At 56.1% G+C, this 23,362-nt stretch overlaps 3 protein-coding genes across 4 annotated transcripts in view; all 3 read right to left on the bottom strand.

The window, feature by feature from the left end:
• Window positions 1-187, bottom strand: part of TGOLN2 (trans-golgi network protein 2) — a 6,679-nt gene extending 6,492 nt beyond the window's left edge. For both annotated transcript variants that reach the window (XM_010562887.1, XM_010562886.1), the window contains exon 1: window positions 72-187. In XM_010562887.1, coding sequence (XP_010561189.1) covers window positions 72-129 — 58 coding nt within the window. In that variant the 5' untranslated portion in view covers window positions 130-187. The remainder of the gene's footprint in view (window positions 1-71) is intronic.
• The window catches only part of GCK (glucokinase (hexokinase 4)), a 251,262-nt gene that overhangs the window by 174,723 nt on the left and 53,177 nt on the right, over window positions 1-23,362 (bottom strand). The gene's annotated exons all lie outside the window — the stretch shown is intronic.
• TCF7L1 (transcription factor 7-like 1 (T-cell specific, HMG-box)) overlaps window positions 8,039-23,362 on the bottom strand; it is a 15,751-nt gene continuing 427 nt past the window's right edge. Inside the window, exons 3-11 of the mRNA XM_010562932.1 lie at window positions 11,663-11,781; window positions 11,370-11,502; window positions 10,689-10,791; window positions 10,307-10,390; window positions 9,709-9,852; window positions 9,467-9,626; window positions 8,970-9,077; window positions 8,575-8,635; window positions 8,039-8,505 (exon numbers count right to left, since the gene is read on the bottom strand). Coding sequence (XP_010561234.1) covers window positions 8,039-8,505; window positions 8,575-8,635; window positions 8,970-9,077; window positions 9,467-9,626; window positions 9,709-9,852; window positions 10,307-10,390; window positions 10,689-10,791; window positions 11,370-11,502; window positions 11,663-11,781 — 1,379 coding nt within the window. The remainder of the gene's footprint in view (window positions 8,506-8,574; window positions 8,636-8,969; window positions 9,078-9,466; window positions 9,627-9,708; window positions 9,853-10,306; window positions 10,391-10,688; window positions 10,792-11,369; window positions 11,503-11,662; window positions 11,782-23,362) is intronic.

Here is a 23,362-nt window from a genome sequence, read left to right on the forward strand (position 1 = left end):
CCCCTCTTCACCGCCTTCCCCCGCCCCGGGCACCCCAGGGCCGCCCTAGCCGCCCTCCGCCGGCCTCTCACCTTCGGCCCGGGCGGCGGCGCAGAGCGCTAAGAGCAGCAGGAGCAGCCGCAGCAGCATGGCGGCCCGAGAGTAACAGCGCTCACCGCCACCGACCGGCCGGCCCACCCGGTTCTGCTTCCGCTAGGACAGGTGCTACTTCCGGGACGAGATCTCGCGAGAAGGAGGGCGGGAGCGAGAACGGCCGCGCGCGGGTTTGGACGGGGTGTGAGACAAGGGAAGGGGCGGGGCTTAAGCGGAAGAGGGCGGAGCTGAGGGGATTGGGGCAGGTCTTGGGGCGAGCCGGGGGCGGGGCTTGCAAGACGCTGAGGCGGGGCTTGTTGCGAGACGGAGGCGGGCTTAGGGAGGGTAGAGGCGGGGCCTGTGGGAATCGGGGCGGGGCTTGTGGAGAATCGGGGTAGGGCTAGGGGGAATGGGCGAGTGCTCGGCCAAAATGGGTGGTGCTTATGCAAATTGAGGGCGGGGCTTAACTGTCCGCGGCGTGTGCCCGGCGTGGATCGCACCGCCGGCCTTGCCGCGGGCACGGCTGCCTCAGCGAAACTGCTCCATCTTTGGGGTAAAAGCAGCATTTTGAGATAAAACCTGCCATTTTGGGGTCTGTTTCCAGGCCTTGACAAAACAGTGCTGGGACTTTGTGAGCAGCGACCCAAAACAGGGTCATTGAGATGCACTTGGAGGGCCGGGTCCTCTCCGCCCGCCCCCGAATTTGACCCAGTTTGGATGGTGGCCTGGCCCTGTGGCTGCCCCCGTCTTATGGGGGAGGAAACAGTCCGTGGCAGGGGGGTGACTGGCGAGAAATCGGGGCTAATTTCCCTTCCTTTGGTTCAGGACCGCTTCCCAAAAGTGCTCCTGAGGACGACAGCCACATCAGGGGAGTGTGGCCAGTCCAATGGCTCCGATGATAACCTTTTATTTTTCTTTTCGGACAGGCTAGACATGTCCTGTTCAACTACACGTCTTCCCACTAGCAGCAGAAAATCAGCTTTTTGCTCTCCACGGGCACCAAGGACTATTTACTCTTTTCCTCTGTAGATAATTTACCTGTTGAAGACTTATGTCTCCCTTCTCCAGACTGAATGTCCATAGTTTCCTGTAGGTTGTGTTCTTGCTCTCTTCTGGACTTTCTCCAGGCGCTCCACACCTTGAAGGGTACTGCCCAAAACTGGGGATGATCCTCCAGCCTGTTCAGCAGAACAAACATAAGGATTTCATCATGTGTTACTGCTAATCCTACCTATCTCCAACCTCCTTCTCTACTGCCTAGAATAGAAACTGACCTGTACTTGATGCAGATAAAACCAAAATGTAGAAAGATCCCCAAATCCACCTATCATCCTTCTACCATGGTCTGAGCAGCTACAGGGGTCTGGAGCCCGTAGTTGAGCTCCTCAGGTGGATTTGATGTCCTCAGGTCCATGAACCACGAACCTACCATAGCAAGTCAAGGTGGCTGTGGCACTGGGTGTCCCTGAGCTGTTTGATGTCATCTGTGGTTGTCTTCCAGCTGTACGTCACCTGCTGTGCCCAAAAGTTGTCCCCACCTGCTGTCCAAGACTTTCTCAGAGGTTTTGCCTCCTGCTGTATTCCTTTTCCAGCATATATCTGCTGAGCCATGGCTTTTCGGGGTTCCTGGGTTTTCCTCGTGTTTATATACTGCTACGCAGTGACCTTGCACAGGTCCGTCTCCCTCTGTTTAGGGATGTCGGCACAGGGTTACATCATTTTTCAAAAAGTTTTATCTCCAGCTTTTTCCCTGCCTGTTCTTCCCAAACCAGCTAGACCTTTGATACCAGTTTTCCAGATGCATGAATTATGCCATCAAGTCTCTGTAATTTGGTTTCTTACTAACAATGCCAATCTTTCCTCCCCATCATCTCACTTCTTTCCTTTTAGATCAATGGATTTGCCTTCATCTCTGCCCAGGATGAACTTCCCTGGTGCTTAACCACTCCAGACCATGTGTGCTTCCCACTATTGCTTGGTGTCACGGGAGCTGTCTCATCCATAACACGGCATCCTACAGCGCTGAGTGCTGAAAGACAAGCAGCAAAGTCTCACATGTCTCCAGAAGGAATCACAATAACATCACGAATTCGTTAGCTGCTCCAGTCAGTCCATGTAACACTAAAACACAGAAAAATATCACGATGTCATTTAACATGCAAACCAAATGAGTCCCGCACAGCAATAATACTTTGGGGAATAATCCTGACTTGGCCTCAGAGCATGATGGATTATGATGTGGCTGATTTTTCTTCTTTTTTTTTTTCCAATCCTCTATTCAATTCAATACATTCCAATAATCCTAGCAGCTCGGTTCTGCCCATGCCTGCCTTTCTAAGGAGACAGAAGAACAGTTGGCCCAATGCTTTTACTGAGATTTAAAACAGACAAGCGAGGCTATTTCTCATGCCCAGCCAGTTCGGCTTTCACTCACACCCCTGGAAGTCAAGAGTAACTGAACAGAGGCCAAGTTCCTCTGGATTTACAACAATGCATCTGGGAACAGAATTCTGCCCAAAATACCAAGTACGAGGCTGACATCAGCTCAGCGCCTGGTGGCTCACACCAGGCTCATTTTCCTTCAACAGTTTTCTTGGCTAAAACGTGATAAACAGGACCAGCGACCTTACCTAACCTTCGTGTGGCTGCACCCTCTCTGCGCAGCCCGAGGAACGGGAAGCTGCCATCATTGTGGACAAAAAGGAAGTTGCTTCTGGCTTCAGCATGATTACACGGATGTAGACTAGTAGGAGGAAAAGAAGGAGGATTGAGGATTATTATCTGTGCCTGCTCCAAAGCAGAAGGAGGAATTCTCTTTTGGTCCGACCCAGCTGCTTCCCAATGTGATGGCAGCTACTGGTCCTTTATTGCCTGAAAAACAACTCCTTTACATTCAAACCTAAGCAAGGTTTTGGTTAGTTTCCTAGTCTGGTACTGTCTCTTCTCATAAATCCTTGTGGGATGTCACTTTTTGGGGATGACTCTTTCTGAGAATAGCCACAACAGCCAAGAACAGGGTGGACACACAAATCCGGCCTTTAATTTAGCACCATCCAGGGCATTTTAGCATGGTGTCCCAAGGTCTGGTGACAACCCCGCACTCAGAGATAATAAAGTCCTCACCTTGTCAGGAGGGTCTGCATCCCCCATCCTGTCCCTTTCCCCCAAGGGCTAATCTGGTCAGGATAAAGGATCAAAAGGAGAAACAATTAGCAAATGGAAGAATTTAATGATGCTAATTAAAATGTATTAAGTGTAGCCACTGCCTCTGCACCAGCTGCTTTGGCAGGAGCCTGGATTCTGCGGAGCGCCAGCCTTACCCCGGTGCGGAGAAGGGAAACAGGACATCTGGTGCGCCCTCCCCCCCGGCCCCTCACAAAAAAGCAGGTTCGAGGAAACCTTCGTTTCATTTGCTGCTGCTCGCCGGGTTCGTGGCGGAGCCCCTAATTAGCTCCATCTCTGCAGGAGACCCCTGGGACCTCATTAGGCATTTCAATTAGTGAATAGCCAGAGCTGCGTGGAGGGAGAGGGGGCTGGGGGCCGTTTGATCAAGATGGCTACAATTAAGCAAGCGGACAGAGGTGACAGAAGTAACCCCACTTCCAAAAAAAAAAGTGGGGAAAGCACCAAGCTGGCTCCCAGATGCTATCGGCACACCAGAGCAAGGTCTCCCAGAAGTTTGCTCTTGACAAGCTCTTAACGAGACGTTTGCCAGCTCCCGGCAATAAAAACCCCACCATAGCTGCAGCAAGTTTAGGGCTGGGCTCATCATAAAAATGGCACCTTTTAATTGAGATTTTAAACCTTTTCTTACTGTACATCATGTTTCTGGACAGGGACGGACTCACAGGTGCATCCTCCCATCTCCCTGTGCCATTCCTGGTGCTGCCTATGTGCCGCAATGCAGCCCAGTGCTCAGCTGGAGTATTCCCATCCAGGAGACATCAGGCACGTCTTCAACTTCATTTCACTCTGGGAGTGGGTGGCAATGATGGTGAATGTGTATTTCCCAAGAACGCGGCCACCCAATTCCACCTTCATCATTCACCCGGCTGCTCCCAGCTCTCCCACCTGGCCGTATTTCCTGCTGCTTCTTGGCCTTTCTCCATGGACCTGCACACTGGAGATGATGGTGAACCCCAAACGAGTAGGTCCACCTCACCCCACCTCCGCACAGCTGTGGCTTAGCCCCGCGTGGTGTTCATACCGTCTTGACCTGTGCATTCAAACGGCAACGTCTGCCGCAGCTGGGAGAGCAACGGGGACCCTGTCATTGGCACGACATCCCCTATCCCAGCTGTTTCATGCCTCTCAGCTAAGGCAGAATCTGGCTGTCCCACCTCTCCCTGCTCTTTACACCATGCTATCCCTTCCTTCTGCTGCCAACTCTCCGTGGGACACCATTTCATTCCCTCCCTGACCTTTTCCCCTTTGTTGGATGTGGTTGAGATGCACCCTATGAAAAAAGTAATCTATGATGCAGGACCAGGGAGGGTGCAGTGGCAGACGCCTCATTTTCTCAGGGGACCAAAGGAAAAATCAGGAATCTTTGGCCGCAAAGTTGTTTTTTTGTTGCAAGTTTGAAAAGTGAATTCTTCTAACTGGGAAATACTGCTACAGAGCTCCCCAGGACCTCCACGCATGGCTTGCTCCTGCACTCTGGGCTGCCTGGCTCGATTTTAGCTCCCAGGTCTGAGGATAAGTTAAGCATCATGAGAAATGTAGTCCAAAACTTGTCCAAAAAAGAGGAGAGGGGCTACCAGACCTCCTTGCCACAACAGCCCAAACTGAAACACGCTGGATATTCAGTTTTTTCTGCAACAAAGCCCAGAATTTTCCTCTTATTGAAGCACCTCCAAGAGGACAAAGAAAACCCTGCTAAGGAATGAGTTTTCTATTGATAATCAGTCTGCATGCAACGTTTTCATCTAGCTGCACCGCTGCAAGCATGAGGATATACAGATACCACAATCAGCTACCTGGTTCAGATAGCTTCAGTGTGTTCATTGAGACTGGAGCAACATGTAACTGGTCTTGCCCTCTTCTGCAGGAGGGGCGAAGCCAAGAGGGTTTTGGTGGCCAGTTGCTTCTCTTCTAGCAGGGGATAATCCAAGCCTATCTCAGTTTAGGAGAACTGCGAAAGCATCAGAACAGATGTTCCTTTTCTGTATGGGAAAATGCCGAGTAAAACAAAGAAATATTCTCCTGCTGAAGTCCAACATCTGTTTGAAGCTGTCTGGCTCCGGTTCAGACTTTAATTCTTGTGACAGGTCTCTTCATGCCTTTAATTTCCCATGAAATCTAATTCAAGAAGTTGTTTGTCTGCAGCCTGCTCCTGGTGTTGGAGAGAGCGAGGCTGCATGCGATCCAGACGTTCCTTGCAGAAAACCAGTTTCTTGGAACAGCCTTTCTAAAAAAAAAGCTATGTTTTGCCTCTTTCCAAATGATGGCCACGCACGTTTTCGGTGACACTCTAATCCTCTCAGTCCTGGATCTCGCACAACCACGCAACATGCTATCAGGATGCCATTAATTAAAGCATTGTGGCTGGTCCTCTTGGGTGCTGTTGTGGAGCAATCGTGCCCTATCCCAGCATTTACAAATTTGTGCTTTGAAAGCAGGAACTTTAAACAATTTTGTGCGTGGAACAGAAACGCTGACTGAGTTCAGGGCTGTCTTGGGTGCAACAATGAATAAAAATGCTCCAGGTACTTTCTCATGCTTAGAGGCTTTGGTGGTCACCACCAAGAAGCTGGTATGCAGGAGCTGGGTCTGCTGCAGGCTCCTCTCACTGCTGAGGCTCTCAACTAGCCGGGACCCCTTAAAGCAAAGATTTTGGGAGCTACCACCCAGCTGGGATGCTCTGAGCTGTGAATTTAAGCTGTCACTTCCAGTCCAGAAGATGATCCTCCGCTGGGTGGGAGAAGTTGTGCTCCTGCTGGAGGTACTGACACTGTTTGCAGAAGTCATCTGGAGCTTTCACAAGGTTACGTGAGCTAGTGTTTGCCCGGAACGTGTCCCTGGTGCTCATGCAAGGGCTCAAGGCTGTGCTCTTGTCTGCACCCATAGCTGGAGGCATCACTTGGCTGTACTTTTTTGGTAGTTCCGCCCAGCTCCAATATGGAAATAGGAATCCTTGAATTCAGGTGTCATCCACTGGGGTTACAGATGCCAGCATCATCCCATGGCACGCACTTGTCTCACACAACATCTGGTAAATGCGGCTGCCGTCTTCCTTAAGGACAAGACACCAGGATGGTCCCTTTTCCCCTCTACCTGCAGACGGACATCTGCTGCTGCTCCAGTTTGCTAAAAATACTTCCCCAGTGGCTTCTCACACCAGCTCAGCACTGGAAAGGAAAAGAGAAATGTCACAACAGGAGGCGAAGGCATCATTTATTCCACCAAATGAGCAAAGACACCCACCAAAATGAGAGCCAGAGGGCCAGCAGCCACAGGAAGGGCTCAGCCCATCACCGATAGTGATGGATTGAACGTTGCCCACCACCACGGGCTGGGAGCCTGAGGACACCATGGTCCCCACAGCACAGTACTGGCACAGGTAGAGAGGAGCCAGGCAGGGTCCTGGGAACTGGAAATTAGCCAAGAAATTCAGAAAGGGGAACAAAACAGGACTATAAACACCACAAATCACCTTTGGGCAGGTGCAGGTCAGAATTAAACCTGCAAAAGAAAATAAAATAGTGACTTTCAACAGGAAAACTTGGAGGTAGTTTTTTTCCTGTTAAAAAACCAGTGAGACAAAGAGTCTTGATTAGCTCACGTGTCAAACTGACAGAAAACTTAAGATTGGTTGAAAATCCACTGGGTGATCCTGGGTTGCTTTTGTGCAGGTCCTTTTTCATCCTAATCTGTCTTCATTCCTGGTTTGGAAGAAGCTGGCACAGGGCATCCTGCAGTTCCTGGCCATGAGATACACACCAGTAACTCGCACTCCTTGGCTTCTCAGGCACCCCCCGACCTGGTTTACCTAATCCCCTGCATCCTGCTGCCTCTATCTCTCCAGCAAACCATACACTGCCCACTCGCTCCATCACAGGTTTGTGTTGGACACCCCAAAATCACCCTGTACCCATTGATGGAGTCATCTGGGTGGTGCTTTCAGGCTGGGGCCATGCCTGGCCCCATGCACCGCTCTGGGGCTGGACCGCAGCCCCACCCCGAGATGCTTCCTGGGGCACAGTGACACTGGTGTGGAGAAGGTGGTGATGGGCAAGGAGCGAGTGCTTCCCCCACTGACCACGCTCACGCAGCAAGTTGCAGCTGTAGTTTTATTTCCTTTTGTGAAAAATAACAGGGTTTCAAGGGGAACCCCCCCCCACCCAGGGCTCAGCCCCAGATCCTGCCCACCCCAGCACGACCACGGGAAGGAGCAGGGCCGACGGTGCAGCATCCTCAGGGCAGGATCCGGCTCCTTGCCAGGACGGAGCGAAGGCAATCACCGTGGCTGGGAGCAGAGCCACAGGACGGGAGGACTCGGGAGCATCCAGAGGCACCGGGTCGGTAGCCGGTGTTTCTGCTCTTGCCTCCATGACAGAGCGCCGGCCCCAGCTCAACGCCCGCCGCATTCGGTGCTGGCATGCCCATGCATGGGAGCACCGTGCCATCAGCAGCACCGTGCCCTGCAGCAGCGACAGGCACTCAGCTCGCACCCATGGTCAGCTCGCAGGAGACTTCCATCGTCGGCAGCTTGTGGAGAGTTTATTTTCTTTTTTTTTTTCCTTTTTTTCATTTTTTTTAATAAAAATGGTCTTTAGGTCGACTGCTGGCAGCAGCTCTGAGCAGAAAGCCCCTTCCTCCAGAGTCTGCTTACAAAAGAGTTCAGAAAGGGTCAAATATTGACCAATAATGGTTTTGGCTGCATTTGAATCTTGATTGTGGCTTCTGCAATGTACAGCAGGGAGGGGACGGATGGGACAGGACGAGGGGGGCACGAGTTTTTCCCTTAGTCAGCAGGTTTGGTGACCAGGGAAAGGGGCTGCGTTTGCAGCACGGCCAGGGCAGCCTGCGGGGACGGGATGGCGGCCGCGAAGGACGGAGGCGAGGCCAGGAGAGCCGTGGAGGGCACCGAGGTGAAGGGGATGGGTCTGGAGAGGAGCGAGGGTGGACTGCCAAGGCTCGAGGAGGAGGAAGAGGAGGAGGAAGAGGAGGAAGAAGAGGAGGTGGCTTTGCCCGAGAGGAAGGTGGCCGAATGCACGGCGAGCTGAGCCCTGGCCTCTGGCTTGGTGGTGAGCGAGAGGGGCTGAGCCTGTTCCGAGTGGGTGGCAGCCGGTGCAGCCGGGGATGCCAGGGCGGCCGATGGCGTGGCGGGCGAATCCAGCATGCTGCCGTGGGAGGACGCGGGGCTGTCGCATGGTTTCTCGGCTGGCAGGTACTGCACGCACGGCTTCTTGCTCTTGGATGCCAGGGAGCCTGCGATGGAGGACGGCGTGAGCAGCCGAAAGCTGGAGGAGGGAGGAGGCTGGCAGGGGGGATACTCACTCTCTGTGTCGTGGCTTTGCTGCTGGGCCAGCTTCTCTCGCTTTCTCTTCTTTTTCTTGCCCTGGAAAATATTATAAAGTCCCTACGTGGCTTTCTGCCACCAGAGAGCCCTTGGCGGCTGCTTGACGGATGAGAAATGGGGCTGACGGTGTCCCAGAGCAGCTCACGGGGATGCAGGAGCCACTGATGGCAGCAGAGCATCCCCAGCGACTCAGCACCATCACCCACCGCCCCCAGCACCCCAAACACCGACCTCCCCAAGCACAGCAAGCAACCTCCCACCAGCCAAACCCCCTGGGAGAGGAACCATCCAGGAACCCAGCCAGGGGACAGGAGGAGAGACCTCCTCCCGGCCAGTCCCTGGGGCCATGGGGCTCATGGGGGGCCACACTTACATAGTTGTCCCGTGCCGACCATGTCGGGTAGAGCTGTGAGTGCAGCTGCCGCTCTTTCCGTGCGAGCTCATAGTACTTCGCTTGCTCCTCCCGTGACAGTGAGTGCCACTGCAGGGGGGAGAAGAGACCACGCTGCAAACCCCAAAGCCATGCTGCAAACCCCAAAGCCCTGATAGAAACCCCAAAGCCATGGTGCAAACCCCAAAGCCGCGCTGCAAACCCCAAAGCCACGCTGCAAACCCCAAAGCCACGCTAGGAGCCCCAAAGCCACGCTGCTGGCCTGGAGGACACGCTGCCCTGGGCCTGCAGAGCTCCCAGCCCGCCCCGTCCTGTTGCCACCCAGGTCCCCACCAGCTCCCTGGGATCTCCTGGGCTGACAATGCCCCAGGTCAAGGGACCCAGCCGTGGGGAGAGGTAAAGGGGGCTGAAAGCCATTTTAAGGTCACAAACGGGGCAGCATATGGGTGCGAAGCTAATGCCAAGGGCGATGCCCATACCCGTCTGCCCAGGATCTGGTTGATGGCAGCGCTCTCCTTCAGCGTGCACTCGGCCACCACCTTGGCCCTCATCTCCTTCATGTACAACATGAAGGCGTTGAGAGGCTTCTTGATGTGGGGTTTCTTCTCCTCCTCCTTCTTCACAGTGACAGGGGATTTCCTGCAACAAGCGGGACAGCGGGTCAGGACTTGCACTGCGCCATGCAGGGCACCCAGGGGATGCGCTCCTGTCCCCCACTCACGAGTTGCCTCCGGGGCTGACATTAGGCTGGGTGGGTTCCTGCTTCACAATGGGCGAGATGATGGTTGGATGCGGGATGCCCGAGGGGTGCAGCCCGTGGGTGGGTGGTGGGACCATGTGCGGGGAGAAACGGCTGGACATCAAACTGCAGCAGAGGGAGTGGGAAGAGAAGGCTCATCAGCTCCCCACGGGCACCAACAGCCCCCGGTTTCTACCCCAAACCCTCCTGAGAACCTCCTGGGTTAAGGAACCACCAGCCTCAACCCAGTTGGGGGTCTGGTTTTACACTGGATCCTGCCCCAGCTTGTGCAGGACAGTAACATGGACCCAACTTAAGCCATTCCCTGACCCTACGGGATTTCACTTTTTCCCCACCCATGGGGACCATCCGCACCCTCCTGGGGGTATTTTTGGCTGAGGAGGCCACCACAACCCCCTGGGACTGGTCTGTGCCCATGCAGAGCAGGGTCTCCCCAGGAGCACCCACTGCTGATGCTGCTGCAGGGCTGAGTCCTGCATCAGATTCAGGGAAGTGGCCAAAAACCTGCTGCCAGCTCTGGGACACCCAAGGAAGGTCCCTCATTCCTGCCGATACCCACCTGGACATGGAGGCGTTCATGGCGAGGGCGGGATAGGGGTGCCGAAAGCCGCCTGGTGGGATGGAGTACACGGGCTGTCCTTGCCTGCAAAAGCACAAGCTTTAGTGGAAAAAAAATCTCTCCCCAATTCACAGGGGCCCTTGGACTGGTCTCCGGCCGATCTCCATCCTGATGATTCCCACTATGGCCAGCGGTGGGGAACCCCTCCCTTCCCAGGCCCCACATGAGCCCTCAGCATCCCACTGAGCTCACAGGGAAAAAAGTGGATGAAGTGGGAAGAGGAGGAGGGTCTCAGAGGGATGTGGAGCTCACGGGACCTGCCCAGGAACAGGGACGCAGAGGTGGGAGCGAGCCCCTGGCCCAGGGTCAAGCCCATCCTTACTGCGGCACAAGCCAGCCCAGCGGGTGTGGGATCTGGCCCACGGCTCCTGGCGACAGTGGGTAATAGGGGGGCAGCTCAGACGGGTGCGGCGGCCGTGGGATTCCTGCAGACGAAGGGGAACTGGTGTTAAAACATGGACATGGCAGCCTCTGAGCGCTCTGTTGACCTCCGAGCACCTTGTCTGCCTCCGAGCACCCCCATCTTCCCCCAAGTATCCCCCCTTTGCGTGCTCCACCTCCCTCTGAGCACTCCGTCTCCCTCCGAGCATTCTGTCTCCCTCCCAGCACCCCATTTCCTTCCCAGCACCCCATCTCTCTCCGAGTATCCCGTCTGCTGCCAAGCATCTCATCTCCCTCTGAGCACCCCATCTCTCTCCCAGCACCCATCTGCCCATCTGGAGCACAGGGAGAGGATGCTGAGACAACCATAACGGAGACCTGGAGGGATCCCCACGCACCCCAACCAAAGCTGTGACCAGGTGAGGACCCATCCCTGGCCACCGGCTGCGTCCCCTTCCCACCACGCAGGGACCAGGATGTGAAAACCATCCGGCAAGCAGAGGGACCATCCAACGGAGAGCACCCCATTCCCAGCATGGCACCAATACTGTCATGGTCCCTTTGCTCAACTGAACATGTCCCAGCTTGGCCGATACTGTGTCCCCCCCATCCCCGTGCTCACCCGTCTTTGGGTCGATCTCCGGTGAGAGGTGGCCGGGTGGCGAGCCCGGTGAGAAGTGGTCGTTGCTGTAGGTGATGAGCGGCGTCAGCGGGTGCATGTGATGGGCGTGCTGCACCACCGGGACCTTGTTCGACTGCGGGGCAGCAAGGGAGAGCACATGGGAGGGTGAAACAATGGCCACCCCCCCCCCCCAAAAAACCACCCCCATGGGCATCGTATCAGCATGACAGGTGGCCAGAGTGGGGTTTTCCCCCAAGAAACCCATCACCCCGGTGGGACTTGGCTGCTCTTACCAAATGTGCAGGCGAGGGCGAGCGGCTGTCCTTCAGCGTGGCGCCGGCGGGCACGTCCAGCAGCGGCCACTTCATCTGCAAGTACTGCAGGAGAGCCAGGCTGATGCCCTCTGCCAGCCCTGAAACACCCCCCCCAGCCCCAAAACACCCCTTGGCCCCAAAACATCTCCCCAGCCCCAGCTGCATGCTCGGCCGGGGACACCCCAACCCACAGAGGACACCATGGGCTGGTGGCAAAAGGGTTTTGGGGGCACACGGGGCTGTTTTCAGCCCTATATGCCCCTACAGACCCCATAAATGGTGCAAAGCCCCAAATCCTAAATCCCAAATCCTTGCTCCAAATGGTGCAAAACTCCAACCCCCAAATCTCCGTCCTAAATGGTGCAAAGCCCCAAATCTTAAATCCCAAATCACTGCCCCAAAATGGTGCTGTCTTGCTGGGGAGCGCCGAGCCCCCACATTCCCTCCCCACAATTCCCAACCCGCCTGCACCGATGCTGCCTTACCCTACCCCAAAACCAGACTTTTGGGGATGTGGTGATGCCTGACACGAGCTGCAATCGCCTGTGGGGCTCAGCCTTGGGGTGGTCCCCATGCCAGGGGGTGCCCTCCCTGTCCCCGGTCCCCAGTCCTCAGAGTACCAGCACCAACCCTGAATTACCGGAGTGCAAGAAACCAGCCCCATATTGCAACAAGGGGTGGAAGGAGGCAAATATGGGGCTTTGCGGGGGGGGGGCTTTTCCCCCTCCCTGGGTTAAACTTTGCTTCGATACACGGGTTTGTCTCCCTGGCACTAGACATAAGCGGCCCCTGAAAGAAAGGTGCTTTGTGTTGTGTTTTTCGGCAGAGGGGGGCCAGAGGCATTTCCCGGCAGACGGCGGGAGGGAGGGAGGCGCGTCCTGCGAGATGCCGGGGCTGGGGAATGTGGCCTGGACGGGCTGCAGCTGCGTGTAGGAATTTCCCTGCCGCCATACAAACCTTCCTGATCTGAAGCAGCTGGAAGGAAAACCCAGAGAGGAGCTGCGGGGAGCGTTAACCCTTCCACGGCTGGACAGATGCATCCCTGCCTGCATTGCCTCCTGCAGCCCCCAAAAGTGTCCTGTATCCCCCTCCCGCATCACCTCCCACATTCCCCCAGTCTCCAGCACCCCCTCCTGCATCTCCAGTATCCCCCCTGCATCCCTTCCTGCACCCCCCATCCCCTCCAACATCTTCCCTACATCCCCTCCTGCATCGCTAGTACACCCCCAGCATCCTTTCTGCATCTCCTCCTGCACCTCCAGTATCCCCCCCTTTATCTCCAGTGTCCATCCTACATCTCCAGTAGCCACCCTCCTGCATTTCCAGTATCTCCCCCCCCGCATCTCCAGTATCCCCCCTCCATCTCCAGCACTTCCTCCAGCATCCCCCCAGCACCCCCCATCCTGCCAGCACTTGGACCCGCACCTCTGGGTAAGCTACAACCTCACCAACACATCCCAGCAGCCCGGCAAAGCCAGGCGAAGACACGGCACTACCTGCCAGGGCGTGCCAGGAGCCCACGAGCCATGGGGACGATCCCACTGGCAAACCCGGGCCACCCCGTGCCGATGGCACCGCCACAAAGGCACTGCAGGAAACCCCACTGGCTGCAGCATGGTCCTGACAAAGCCCGAGATGAGGATTTCGCGGGAGCCAACTGTTCCCGCAGCCACCGGCACAGGGGATCCCCCCAAAAATCTGCTTCGCTGCTTAAACCAGGCACCCCAAGTCCCATCCTCATCCCGCACACAGGGATGCTCCAGCATCCCGGTCCTGATGCCTCTGCGCACTCTCCCTGCAGAGATTTTTGGCACTACTAGGAAAATAGCGGCAAGAGGGACCTGTCAGTGCCGGGGAGCCATAACCAGACCCAGCCCTCGGCCGCTCCTCCGAAGGCCAGTCGCGGAGGAGGCAGGGAGCCAGGGTGCTGTGCGCGCTCGGAGCACGCTTGGTATGCAAGCGGCCCCGTGACCTGCCACACACCCTGCGCTCCCCGGTACAGTAGGAGCCGTTTCCTGAAGCGCTGGCTTTGATGCATCTTCCAAATCTGGGTGATCAAAGCTGCCGGGCTGCGGTGGGGAAGCCCCGGGGTCTGGCTGCCGTACAACTCCAGGCTGGTTCCAAACAGCCGAGCGCCGTCGCTGCCGCACCACACGCCACCAAAGCTGCAGCGTCATGTGGATGGGGAGAGGGTTTCTGCTAGAGATGCTCCCGGGCTGGATGCAGCAGCATCCGCAGCTGGAGTGATGCCTGAGGTGCCCCGGCATCCCCATGGCCATAGTGGGGTGATGTACAAGGCACCTTGAGCATCCCCATGGCCATGCCGGCATGATGCAGGGGACGCCCCAACATCCCCATGGCTGCACCAGGGCAACACACAAGATATCCCGACGTCTCCACGATGGTACACAGGGCAATGCATGAGATGCCCAGAGCATCCCCATAGCTGTGCTTGGGTGACACACGAGATGTCCTGACACTCACACAACCATGCCTGGGGTGAGGCGCAAGGTGACACACAGGACACCCCAACGTCCCCATGGCTGTGCCAAGCCAACGCATGAGATGCCCAGAGCGTCCCCATGGCTGTGCTTGGCTGACGCACGAGATGTCCCGACACCCCCACAACCACGCCTGGGGTGAGGCACAAGATGCCTGGAGCATCCCTCCAGCCACACCAAGGTGACACATGGGACATCCCAACCTCCCCATGGCCATACCGGTCCAAGATACCCTGAGCATCCCCATGGCTGCTCTGGGACAACACACGAGATATCCCCACATCCCCATGACCGTGCCCAGAGTGATACATGAGATGCCCTGAGCATCCCTGTAGCCACGCTCGGATGCTGTGCGAGGTGCCCCGCCATCCCTACCACCACACCAGGCCACCGCCGCACGCAGTCCCTCGCCATCCCTGGGGCCGTGCCGGGGCGAGGCAGGAGATGCCCCCCGCATCCCCGATGGGCGCCTTCGGCTCCGCCTCGCCGTCCCCTGCCCACTGCCCCCATCACAAAGGGGGCTTTCTCGTCTATTCTGTAAGTGGAGAAGCCGCTGGGGGATGGCGGCTGGGGAAAGGCCGGGTATATAAAAGGCTGCTTCTCATTTTGAAGCCGTTTCAGGAGGCCGGGGAGGGGAGAGAAAGGGGGGGACCCTTTCAAAATATACAAAAAGGGGGGGAGCTGGCGAACGGTTCAGTGGTAATGTGGAAAAATGAAGCCCCCCCCTTCCCCTCGGCCCCAGCCTGGACACAGCTCCCACTGTACCACCACGTGCGGGAACCGCGCGCGAGCGGCAGATTGGAGCTATTAAAAAAAAAAAAAAAAGAAAATAGTTGAAAATCGGTCACATACCAGAGAGATTAGAGCAAGTTCTGGTTCCTCGTTACCAGCCACCCCCCAATTAAAAGCAGGGAGTTAACCCCTTCCCTGCCAGAGCAGTAGGACCACAATGAAGCCTCCTGTCCATCTGTCCATCCCCTCCCTGGGGTGGGGTGAGCCCCCGCCGGTGGCCGCCCTGTGGCCCCAGCAGCTGGAGGAAGGGGTGGTGGCGGTGGCATGCCGGGGCCAGCATGCCGGGGCAGGGGGGGTCGTGCCGTGTGGCGGCAGCATTTCGCCTCCACGCTCGAGGAGGAGATGCAAACGCCGTGGGATCCTCTAATACCCAATTAGGGGCTTTAATGAGCGGATTTCCTCTCCTCTTCCGCACACAGGACTCGATCCTGACTGAGATGTTTTCCCTGGGAAGAGGGAAAAGTGCTGCTAGAAAAAGTCCTGGCTGGCAGCAGGGCTGGCGCTGCGTGTCCCAGCATCGCATGGCCTGGCATAAAATGTCCCACTGTTGTGTGTCCCGGCGTGGCATGTCCCAGCATCGTGTGTCCTGGCATTGTATGTCCTGACATCATGTGTCCAGGTGTCGCGTGTCCTGGTGTTGCATGTCCCAGCATCTCATGTCCCAGGATTGCATATCCCAGCATTGTGTGTCCTGGTGTTGCATGTCAAAGCATCTCAAGTCCTGAACTTCCATGCCCTGGCATCACGTGTCCCAGTGTTGCATCTCCCAGCACCACACATCCCAGGATTGCACATTCTGGCATTGCCGGTCCTGGTGTTACATCTCCAGGCACTGCCTGTCCTCCTGATGTCGCACATCCCAACATTGCCCGTCCCAATGTCACTTGTCCTGATGTTGCACGTCCCAGTGAGACGGCATGGGGTCGCAGCGTGCTCCTCTCCGCTGGGCTCGAAGGCTCAGGCTTGGCGACCACCAGCCTCTCATTTTGGGAGCAAAAAGGTCTGTTTGGGACCCAAGCTGCCACTTTTCTGGGTAAAACACTACCGGCAGGCACTGGGGGTGGAAAGCCTCCATGCTGGCTTTTCCCTTTGCCTGCGCATGCTCCAGCCCAGAGATGACCCTGCAGGAATCACCGGTGCCGGCAAGAAGATCCATGCGATGCCGGCAGCCGGCCACTTCATCCCTATCCCAAAAAAACCCATGGGTGAGCTGGAAAACATCCAAAGAAGCATGCCATTGGCACATCCCCGCTTGTCCATCCCTCCCATGCCACCTCCATCCCTGGGAGCAGCCTGGGGCAGGTGGTGGGGGATGATGACCCCAAATCGCCTGTCCCCACACCATCCCCTTTTCCAGCCTGAATTCCCGGGGCTTTGCAAAGCCTCTGGGCTTGGCAAGCCCGAACGTGGCCCCACGGCAGCCCCCGCCGATCCCCCCCGTCCTCCTCACTCCCAGCCTGTTTACACAGCTGCAGGATAACTGACAGCTCGCCCTTCCCCCTCCCGCCTCCACTCCAGCCCTTTTTCCCCAAAATACATCCCAAAACCTTGTCGGGGGAGAAGGGAAAGGCCAAGCATCGGGACAGCAAATGGGGTTTTGCAGGATGTTTAACGAAAATCTTTGTCCGGGTATTGGATGCTGCGGTCCTGCGGCATCCCAAGATCCTAGCACTGAGCAGCATCACTGGCTCATTTGGGATAAAACCAGCCAAATTTGGCTCCTAACAGCTTAGGGGGTCAAAGAGAGATGTGATTTTTGCAGGAATGGGTATTCTAGGCTCGATGCTTCGTCTGATTTGATAAAACTCTGTGCCTGGGAGCAAAAAGCTGGAAAATTCCCAAATCTTCCCCGGCAGGAGGTCCTGGGGCTGCAAAACCTGGAGCTGCTATGAAGGAGGTTTTGGTGCAAAGTGAGATGGGGGGAAGAAGAGGGGGGGGAAGAAGAGGGGGGAAAAAGTTCTTTCTCAAAGGCAATCACGGGACATGGAAAGTGAGTGCAACTTAGGGGGAAAAGGAAAGTGAACAGACCGGTGATACACCAGCCACGGTGATTTTTGTCCCCATGGAACTGGAAATGAACGCAGTGAAGGGGCCGGAAAGAAATGGAAAGAGAGGACTCAGTTTCTCATCTTCCTGTGCTGGGTATCGGGTGTCCTTCGAGCTGAAATAAATCACCTTAATGCCAAAGAAAAGGAGGGAAAACCGAATAGCATCCCAGCCCCGCACAGCCCATCGCCCATCCCGCATGCCCGCACGGGGAGCCGCTGCGTTCCGCTTCCCCGCGGATAATTAGGGAGGGAGAAATCCCAATTACAGCTGGGATTTACAGCCCAAGAAACAAGCCATAAATCCTCACCGCCCCCCCCGTCCTCGCCTCGCTCCCCTCCAAGCTGCTTCCCAGCCAAATAATCTCCTCCAGATGTTGGCCACGAACGCCAGGACGGCAGTTTCCAGTGGGGACGAGACCTTTTGGGGGGTCTCCTGTATCCCCGCATCCCACCAAGGCAAACCCCCAAAATATCCGGTGGGGTTATTTCTTTTCCCAGGGGTTTGAGGTTTTTAAAGGGCTGCAAAGGGGCAATATGGGGCACAATGCTGCATCTTGGGTTGTCCCAATGGCTCGCAGTGTCCCCTCCTGGCATTTCTAGGGAGACACAAGGCAGGCAAAGGCCATCCCTGGCAGGGACACCAGTTTGGGAGTGGGAATGAGTGCAGCACTGGGAATTCACAAGCCCTGGATAAAGGATGTTCAACCATTCACATGATGCAGCCTAAATCCCTCAGTCAGCAGCACAATGACACTGGCACAAACTGGGTGGGAAATGGCAACAGCACCAGGATGGGAAACCAGAAAAAGTAGCTGAGAGCTGAAAAATAAACCCCGCAAAACCCCATTTGGGATGAGCTTGGAGAGGCGGCGCTTAAAGCTGCCCTTATCTCGAGCCACAGATCCCCGTGTCGCCGCACCAGGGATGCTGGTTGGCATCTGCTAAACAGCTTGGCCCTGGCCACGGCTCCACAGAGGAAGGCGGTGAGAGGAAAGGCAAGATGGGAGGGATGGAAGGAAGCGGGATGAGGCTTGCAGGGGCTAGAGCGATGCCAGGATGCCGGCCAAGCCAGCTCCTGGGCAGCCTGTGGGCGCAGCCTCATCCCAAAGTGATCTTGGCAGGGGGATGCCCTGAGCATCCCTCAGCCATGGGCACCCTGAGCAGCCCTCACCAGTGGGTACCCTGAGCATCCCTCGCCTGTGGGCACCCCGAGCATCCTTCAGCCATAGACACCCCGAGCACCCCTCACCCGTGGGTACCCCAAGCATCCCTTGTGCGCACACCCAGCCGCTAAGCAAGACAAGATCGGTGCAAGCCAGGACCCCCGACTGCCAGCAGTTCCCTCCCTGCTCCCCAAACCTGGCGGCAACAAGTTTTCCCCGCTGCCCCGAGGCTTTTGTCTGCAGCTTTCAGCTCCCGTCCATCACGCTGAATGGCTCCATTCATCCCGCATTCAGGCGACGGCTGCATCCGCGCCGGGGGGATCCCAGCGGGTGCAAAGGGCTCATCCCCGCCCCGGCAAAAAAAAAATCCCACCGGCTCCGAACACCCCCCCCCCCCCGCCCCGAGCATCCCCGGTTTCAGGGAGACGCAAGATGCGATGCCTGGATGGGAAGCGTGTTTTAACAGTGCTCCAAGCCCCCGGGTGGACTTTGGCACATGTAAAATGTTTAAGATCCTATCCAAGGTACGGGGACGACAATAAAAGTCGCCGGAAGCCACGCTGCCGCAGAAATCTGGGACAAAGAGGGTCCCGTTGCCCTGCCGTGCCCCCACCAGCCACAAACTCCATGATTCTGGGGGCTGACACCTCCAGAGATGCATCTCTGCATCCTGCCGGGCAATGCTGCGCCCAGGCTCATGGGAGCACCAAGAAGGTCCTGTACTCCCCCCAGCAGCACCCATGGGACACTGGGGGGTCCTGTACCCCCCCACGCTCTGGCAAGACCCGTGGGACATCTGCTTTTCTGGCCTCACAGCCTGCCAACCTCCCCTGGCCTCTGCCATGGCTCTGGGTGGGATTCCCAGGGCTCAGGGATTCCCGGGGTGCACACACAGGGTGACATTGCTGCCAAAAACCACCCCAAAACGCAAAGCAAGCCATGAAGCCACACATCACCATCAACCCTTCCTCCTCCTCTCTGGGGTACCATCACCCAGCCCATCACACGCCAACCCATCCCCTCTCCCCCCAAAACACCCTCAAACCCCACTACGAGCGTGGAAAGATGGGACACAGCGCGAGCCCAACCTCCCCCCTGCCCTTAACCCTCCTCTTCCTCTGGCCAGGATGCGCCGGGCGCTTCTCTCTGGGTTCCTCTTTCCCTCGCTCCCGCCAGTGACTTCAAGGAAGAAAAACTAATGAAAAGCAGCTGCTCAGAATACCAGAAAGATGATGAATGCGCGTTAAGTCCCCTTAACAAAACCAGGTCTTATGAGAGTCGCCCGGAGCGCTTACTTCATTGCTTTAATTTGGGAATCGTGTTGGAAAAGGGAGGGAGGAGGGAGAAGTTGGGGGGGGTAGTGGAAACGTCCTGTAGGTCTCATTTAGCGCCCCCCCAAAAAACCCAGGGTAATTAGCCGAATAGCATAATTAAGGAAGAGACATAAAGGGGCCATTGTGTGCGAAGGCTCAACAGGCAGGAGCACCTCGGAGTGGGGAAACTGAGGCATGGGGAGGGTTCGCTGCCGGGAAGGATGTGATCGGCCTAGCAGCTGCATGGGGTGAGATGAAGAAGCCAAAAAGTGTGAAAAATCCTTTTTTTCTTAATATTTTCCAGGTGGGGAAGGAAGCCCCCACTGCTGGGGGGGGAATCCCAAATAAACCAACAAATCTCACAGAGGTGCCCGGACCTCAACCAGCAAATGACGAACTGCCACGGTTAGAGGATGCTGAGCACCGAGCGAGCCCCACAGCCGAAAAAATCCACCCCCACATCCCAACACCTCCATCCTGCATCCCGACGAGCGCATGCCAAAACCCTCCCTGCTCAGCCAGAGCCGCCGCCGGAGCCTCCGGCAAGACCCGCCCGGTTTTTGGAGCAACCCTTTTTCTTGCCAAAAATCTGTATTTTAATCATTTTTCTTGGCAGCCACACATTTAAGAGGATATATTTTCTTTTGCAGACAGATATGCCTCTGTATTGCAGCCCACGCGGGGATCGCAAGCTCATCTCAGGAACGGGGAAAAAAAAAAAAAAGCCAAAACAAGCCCAGGTTATGGGGTTTTTTTCTGATTTATTTTGGGACCACAGCCCACCAATGTGCATTAATTACACTGGCGTGCATTAATTACACCAGCATGGCATCATTGCGGGGTGCAGGGAGCTCTTTGGGTGCCTTGGCTGAATTTCCACGCCTGAGGAATGTTCAGGTTTATTTAAATACTCACCTCCAGACTCAAATTCCTGGGGTTAAACTGCCTTTTTGGGGGGAAATAATGACAATCCCGTGCAAGGTTTTTCTTATCCGCTAATGTGTGGTCTTGCCTTCACCTCCCTGGCAGTGCTGTGCCTGGTTTGGGGATGCTGAGTGGCCAGTTCCCATCCCGTCCCTCCCCGAGCCAGAGGAGGATGCCGGGGTGTGATTTTGCCCCAGTACGGATCCAGCTTGTTCTGGGCTTGGGATAAAAGATGCTGGCTCCGAATGATGCTGATGGAATGGATCTGGCACAGCGGCAACAGGGCTTTGCATCTGTCCAGCTCACGGTGCGGTGCTGGTGCATACCCAGAGCTTTTTCTTTCCATCCCGCCTTGGGTACCTTCGTATTTTTGGGAACCGTGGCTCCATGATCCCAGGGAACTAAACTCAGCCTTGGGGGTCCCCAATTCCCAATTCTCGGTGCACCCGTGGGGAAAACCAGGCTAAAACACTGCTCCGAACAGCAATGCCACCATTAGACCCTGCCAAATTCCTCCACTGGCTTACAGGAGCCCCCCAAAATACCACCCTGGCCAGGAATTGCCAGAAAAGAGATACTGGGGTGGGGACACCCCAAATTTCAGTGTCCCATTTGGAAATACCACAGGTGATATCGGAGCAAAGTGAATTAATCCAGACGAATGGCAGGAGCATCCCATTGCTTCAGTGCCTGGCAGCTTTGCACAGGTATGGAGGTGATTATTCTGGTTCAGGGCACGTGAAGGCATCGCTTTTCCAGATTTATAAATATTTTGGAGCAGACAGATGCAAGAGCCCTGGCTACCCTGTCTGTCACCCCAAAACAAGTCCTCCAGTGGTTTCACTGCTGCCGGGTCCAACACCTGCAACCATGGGCACGTCCAGCCCTGGCATCCTTCGCCCTCCCAGGCTACCGCCTCAGAGCATCTCCTGGGCACAGAGATTATTTGCCTTTTGGGGTTTTTTCCCCCAAAATCTTCCTTTTTCACGCGGCACAGTCACGTGGTTCAATCCGTGGCAGCCCGGCTAAGGGATGGCAAGGATGCCACAGCCACCAGGATGGCCAGATCCTGTGGATCAGCCCATTTCCTCCAGTGGCTGAGGGGAAAAAAAGAAGGAAACAGGAAAAAAAGCTCCCAGGTCTGCTCGGTGGCCTCCCGCCTCCTACCACCTCTGTGCTTCACGTGTTGGGTCTTGTCTTGAAGCTTCCCTGGCTGAGGGCAGGCGGCGGATTTGTTGGTGCAGAGCTCGGTGCCCTCGGGCGATGCTGTCGTGCAGGGATCCTGCGCCCAGCCAGATCCAGTATGGGATCAAGGATGCTGTGCCTGGCCAGATCCAGTACGGGATCAAGGATGCTGCGCCTGGCTGGAGCCAGTACGGGATTGAGGATGCTGCGCCTGGCTGGAGCCAGTACGGGATTGAGGATGCTGTGTACGGCTGGACCCCATCCAGGCTCACCAGCATGATGATGTCCTGGGATCCAGGGGATCCCTGTGCTGGCGCTCCGGTGGGAGCTCGTGGAAAAGGGGGGTGGGGTGGTGCTGACCGGCGCAGAGCTCAGACGCTTTCATTGCACAAGTGGCTGCAGGATATGGCAGGGCCTCACCCTGCTCCAGCGGCACAGCAAAAGTTGGCTCCAAGAGACCTCCCAGTCCCATTGAGACATTCCATGTGCCTGCAAAATCCTCCCAACACCCCAAGTTTGCCCCCACCGCGACACTCCTCACTTGCTCGGTGCCCCAGGCTCAGCTCCACACGGAAACACCCCAATCTGGCAGGATTTGGCCCCAATCCGGGGCTTTCCCATCCCCACTCATCCCTCCAGCCCTTCTCCAGGCACATCATCAGCCCGGGTCCAAAACCGGGATGCGATATCAGCTCCTCTCCCAGCCCCTTTTAATTAATCCCCCTTTCTGGGATTCATTAAATCATTGTTAGTGGCCGTTTTCTACAAATCCCAACCCCGGTCCCTTTTAATTATTCCTTATTCCTTGCCGCTATTTGGGATCGTGGCCAGTTGTGCATCATCTCCAAACCATAGTAATACCAAAAGTGACAAATTGGGAATATAACCTTTATCCAGCACCCAGCAGCCAGCCAAACACAGGAATATTTATATAATCCACCGGCCAGGCCCCCCCCGCCCTCCCCAGCCCAGGATTTACGCTCGACGGCCATTCAAACCAGTTGCTTCCAATAAAGCAAAAGCAAGAGAACCCCCAAAATATAGAAAGCTCCCCGCACGATGCTACCAGAAAGCAGGATCCCAGCCAGCGAGCCCATGCTGGGGATTTTAAGCCATTTTAATTGCAACAACTTTTGCCATCCTATATATATTCCATATGGTAACGCAGCTTTCTATAGAGCACAGGCAAATAACGTGCTTACAACCATCAGGTGTCACCACTGCGGCTCCGGCACGAGAAATACACCCAAAAAACCACAAGCACGGCGCGATGCTCTGGCCCAGGATGCGGTGGGTACCACAGCCGGGCACCGCATCCCTCCCGGGGCTGGGAAAGAACCCCCCAGCGATGTCATCAGGGGTACCGGGACAGGAAACTGAGGCAGGTAAGGGATGTGTATGGAATAGGTTATGTTTCTAAAATAGGTTTATATTTCTAAAACCAGTCTGTATTTCTGGACTAGGTTTATGATTCTGGACCAGGTTGGTGTTTGGCATGGTTTGGGTGTAGAGGGATGCTGTGGAGGTGGGGGGGGTGTCAATCCCACTCGCCTTTGTGCCCCCACCCTCACCCCCCCATCTAAAGCTCGCTCAATTTGCTTAATCAGTTTTCTAAACGCCAAAGGAGGGACAGACAATGTCAGCCCATTAAGAGCTTTAAAAAGTCGAAGGGAGCCCTTTTTAAATGAGAAAAGCTGCACAGCTCAGGGTCAGGTTTCGGGGCTGGGTGCCCGGGGCGAGGCCCGCCCCCCCC

The sequence above is a fragment of the Haliaeetus leucocephalus genome, unplaced genomic scaffold (genome assembly GCF_000737465.1).
Source record: "Haliaeetus leucocephalus isolate CR32 unplaced genomic scaffold, Haliaeetus_leucocephalus-4.0 Scaffold162, whole genome shotgun sequence".
Lineage (NCBI taxonomy): Eukaryota > Metazoa > Chordata > Aves > Accipitriformes > Accipitridae > Haliaeetus > Haliaeetus leucocephalus.